This window comes from Meleagris gallopavo, chromosome 11 (genome assembly GCF_000146605.3).
Source record: "Meleagris gallopavo isolate NT-WF06-2002-E0010 breed Aviagen turkey brand Nicholas breeding stock chromosome 11, Turkey_5.1, whole genome shotgun sequence".
In the NCBI taxonomy this organism is placed as follows: Eukaryota; Metazoa; Chordata; class Aves; order Galliformes; family Phasianidae; genus Meleagris; species Meleagris gallopavo.
Genome location: NC_015021.2, coordinates 9,063,659 through 9,067,713, shown reverse-complemented (window position 1 = coordinate 9,067,713; position 4,055 = coordinate 9,063,659). Strand labels below are relative to the sequence as shown.

At 60.1% G+C, this 4,055-nt stretch overlaps 1 protein-coding gene across 2 annotated transcripts; it reads left to right on the top strand.

Moving 5' to 3' along the window:
• The first annotated feature begins 6 nt into the window (after positions 1-6).
• On the top strand, positions 7-4,039 carry LOC100551087 (ETS variant transcription factor 5). 2 transcript variants are annotated; one of them, XM_031555133.1, is made up of 7 exons: positions 7-150; positions 1,072-1,331; positions 1,783-1,842; positions 2,147-2,215; positions 2,327-2,496; positions 2,842-2,943; positions 3,063-4,039. In XM_031555133.1, the coding sequence occupies exons 1-7, from the start codon at positions 107-109 to the stop codon at positions 3,282-3,284; spliced, it is 927 nt and encodes a 308-aa protein (XP_031410993.1). In that variant the 5' UTR covers positions 7-106; the 3' UTR covers positions 3,285-4,039. The 2 variants fall into 2 exon arrangements, with proteins under 2 accessions (XP_031410993.1, XP_010714805.1); XM_010716503.3 differs by lacking the exon at positions 1,783-1,842.
• Positions 4,040-4,055: the final 16 nt, after the last annotated feature.

Below are 4,055 nucleotides of genomic sequence, written 5' to 3'. Positions count from 1 at the left end.
CGGCCCAGCCGCCCCACTGCGCAGCACGGCACCGGCACCACACCTGCTGCAGGAGCAGAGACAGCAAACCTTCGCCGTGCCGCGGCCGCCCCACCCGCCCGTGCACATGCCAAAGATGATGTCCGAAAACCAGTACCCCACAGAGCACAGGTAAGGCTCAGCGGCCTCCAGAGGTGGGGACATAGGTGGGACACCTGTCGCTTTTCGCTGGGGCTGCAGCGAGTGTGAACCCCAGCACCTCTTCTGGGCTCGTGGGGATGGTGCTCCCTATGGGAGGAGGGCCTGGGGCTGGATGCAGCGCACAGGGAAGGTCAGGCTGCATCCCTTCCTGGCACAGCAGCCAACTCCGGTACGGAGCTCGGTTCTGGGCGACCTTGGAGCTATGCGGGGGACTGGCTGCGACCCATCTGGAAGTGCCATACCAGCACGGGGCTTGGGTTTCACTCAGGAAGGGCAGGGGGACGCGGGTCGGAAATGGAGTAATCCCAGCCCGTCAGCTGGGAGGGATCTGGTTACAAAGCTGAGCAGCGCTCAGCGGCCCCGAAAGGAGCGGGCGCCCGGAGATCGCCTTTCACGGTGCTGCACCGTGCAGGGGTCAGCAGCACCCCTCAGCCCACTCCCATACCCCGTGCAGCACCAAGCCTCATGGGAGGGCACCGGCCCCTCGCTCCCAAAATAGTGCTGTCCGTACCCAGTTCAAGGTTTAATCCCGGGCAGATTAGTGGCCAACTGGCTGTGCGGCGCAGCAGAGGGGATTTGGCTTTGCGTCAGCACCTGCCCCGTTGCAGTGGCCCTGGGCCCCAAGCAGCACTGCCTCACCTGCTTTGAGCTGGCTCCATTTTTATCTTACAGCATTGGTTTTGTTGTTTTTTTTCCCCACGCTTACCCCAACATCCCATAGGATTCTTGCCTTATGCAAGGTGGATCTCCATCCCTTGGCCTGGGGGATCGAGCACCCTGCCAGGCACAAACCCAGGTGATGGCCATGCGCTGTCCTATCCCACATGGGGACATGTAGCACTGGCTGAGCTCATGGGTGCCCCTGGTGACACCATGTCCCTTTTTCTCCAGGTTCCAGAGGCAGATGTCTGAGCCCTGCCACCCCTTCCCACCGCAGCCCGGCGTTCCCGGGGACAGCCGCCCCGTCTACCACCGGCAGCTGTCAGAACCTGTTGGCCCCGCTGCCCCCCACCCCGCTCAGGGATTCAAACAGGAGTACCACGACCCGCTCTATGAGCACGCCGGCCCCAGCCTGCCCGGCCCCCCTGGGCACGGCTTCCAGTCCCCCATGGGCATCAAGCAGGAGCCCCGGGACTACTGCATCGACTCAGGTAGGTGGGAGCGGGATGGGCACACCGGGGCCTGGGTTCATCCCACTGCAGCTTCTGGTGGCTGGCGCCAGACTCCACGAGCATCACGGAAAATCCTCTAAGCGCCTTAGGGCCTAAAAATACCACAGCCTTGGGCTGGGGGGTGGCCGTTCTGTGCAGCCGAGCAGATGGCTGGGAGGGAAGGGAGGTGGCCAGAAGCCTGGTGCTGGTGATGGGCAATTGCTTTTTGCCATCATGTGTGGCCTAAATAACTTGGTGAAAATCCGGTGTCAGCCGCACTACACGCAGTTGTACGAGTGAGTCCCAGTGCAGTAAATTGTACTTTCCCTTAGAGATGGGAGTGGGGCTGTGCGGCATGTCGGGTGGAACAGGGCAGCCTGGGGCGGTACATGGGGTTGCGCTTGGGGATGAGGATGCACCAGGCTTATGGCTGCCTCTGTTTCCCTTGCAGAAGTGCCTAACTGCCAGTCCTCATACGTGAGAGGGGGCCTCTTCCCCAGCAGCCATGATGGTGAGAAATGTGGGATGGAGCCTGCTAGCATGGCCCTTCCCATCCCATCCCTCCCTCCCTCTTTCCCCTGGCAGCTTTGCTCCACGCCTGGGGCTCTCCCTGCTCCCAGCCTCTCCCTGCAGACATGGGAATGATGTGCCGCCCTGTATAATCTGGGATAACCACCTGAAATAGCTGCTAAGAGGGCTTTGGCCGTCCCAGCTCCCGGGTGAGGGGAGGACAGAGCCACGTCTCAGCAAGGCCCATGGCAGGAGCATGGGTACCTGGGGAGGGGGCTGCTCACAGCAGACTGTTCTTCCCTTAGGATTTTCATACGAAAAAGACACACGATTGTATTTTGATGACACGTGCGTGGTACCAGAGAGACTGGAGGGTAAGCAAGGGTCTGGTGGGGGGCACGCTTGGGCTCAGCGCTGGCACGAGCTGGGCCCGAGGTCTGCTACTGCCCTGGGGTCCTGCATGGCTGAACGCCATCTCACCACAGGTAAGGTGAAGCAGGAGCCCACCCTGTACCGTGAAGGCCCTCCCTACCAGCGGCGCGGGTCGCTGCAGCTCTGGCAGTTCCTCGTCACGCTCCTGGATGACCCTGCCAACGCGCACTTCATCGCCTGGACCGGCCGTGGCATGGAGTTCAAGCTGATTGAGCCCGAGGAGGTACGGGTCGGGTACGAGGCCATTCCCTCCCGTGCAGGCGGTGTGGAGGAGGTAGCCAAGCAAGTGAGAGCAGCTGTGGCTGTTACCCATAATATCCCCAACACCATGCATGGAAATTGTGGTTTGGAAGCAAATTTTGGCAGGCTCCTCTCATCAGATGCCTTTTGATTAGGCCTCCAGCTCCGTGTGGGCTGCACTGCGGCAATCCAATGGGATGTGGAGGGGACGGAGGGGATGGGGGAACACTGTGGTGGTGTGAGCAGTGCCCTGGGGCTGGCAGAGCGCTCGTGTGGTTTGGCTTGTTTGAGGCACCCGTGCCTGAACACAGCTTTTCATCCCTTGCAGGTAGCACGGCGCTGGGGCATCCAGAAGAACCGGCCGGCCATGAACTACGACAAGCTGAGCCGCTCCCTGCGCTACTACTATGAGAAGGGCATCATGCAGAAGGCACGCAGCCCTGCACCCATTTTGGGCACCCTCAATGTCACCCCGGCACGATGGGGTGACCCCGCTGTCGCTCCAGCCGAGCTCCTCATTCCCCAAGCTCACGCTCTCTCTGCTTGCAGGTGGCCGGCGAGCGGTACGTCTACAAGTTCGTGTGCGACCCCGATGCCCTCTTCTCCATGGCATACCCCGACAATCAGCGTCCCTTCCTGAAAGCGGAGCCCGACTGCCACGTGAGCGAGGAGGACACCCTGCCGCTGACGCACTTTGAGGACAGCCCTGCCTACCTGCTGGAGGTGGAGCACTGCGGCAGCCTGCCCTACGCGGAGGGCTTTGCCTACTGATGGCCGGCTGGCGGAGCGACCAGCGCTAGCACGCACGTCTGCTGCGGGCCAATAAGGGCAAAGGTTTTGTAAAGAGTATTTTTTGCCATTTCTTTTAAAAATGAAACACAACAAAAAAACAAACAAAAAGAAAAAAAGAAAAAAACGCGTGCGCGCACACAAACTGGCCTTTACCTTTAAGCGCAATTGGAGGAATCTAAAATGCCCAGTGTGTGTCAGCGCTGAGCTCGCAACCTTACTGTCCAAGGGCTAGTGCATAGGACTGCCCGAGGCTGGCACCGAGCGTCCCACAGCTGTGTTGGGGAGCTGGGAGCTAAGCACCAAGTCTCTGACCCTGGCCACGCTTCTCGTGAGCATGCGATGGCTGATGGCTTCAGCAGCGCCTGTGGGACTGGTCTAGACGGTGTGACTGTAGCGAATTGTCACGACAATCTGCTTTGCATCGATCACAATACGCGTAGCTGCCTTGTGTGTTGGAAAGGGCTTTGATTTGCACAGACGAGGGGGTGTCGGGGGGCTCGGTGCCCCGGGGCTGATGTGTGCGGCGTCCCACCCCAAGCTGGAGGAGCCTTCTGCCTTCTTCCCAGACACAACCTCCCCGTCCCTCCTTGTTCCCAGCAAGCATTACTCTCCAATATAACAATTTGTCAGCCTGCCCCACTCCTTTCCACGTCCCCATCACTTCTCCCCAGCTCAGGCTGTATGCGATGGGTTTCATTTCAGAAGAGGGGGGCTGCTGTGATGCTATCTCCCTCTTTTTTTCTTTTTTTT

What these genes read in the sequence shown, in the direction of transcription:
- LOC100551087 (XM_031555133.1), top strand. Translation starts at nt 107, where the DNA reads ATGCCAAAGATGATGTCCGAAAACCAGTACCCCACAGAGCACAG. An exon ending in CAGTACCCCACAGAGCACAG is followed by an intron (nt 151 to 1,071) that starts GTAAGGCTCAGC and finishes CTTTTTCTCCAG; the next exon opens with GTTCCAGAGGCAGATGTCTG. An exon ending in AGCTGATTGAGCCCGAGGAG is followed by an intron (nt 2,497 to 2,841) that starts GTACGGGTCGGG and finishes CATCCCTTGCAG; the next exon opens with GTAGCACGGCGCTGGGGCAT.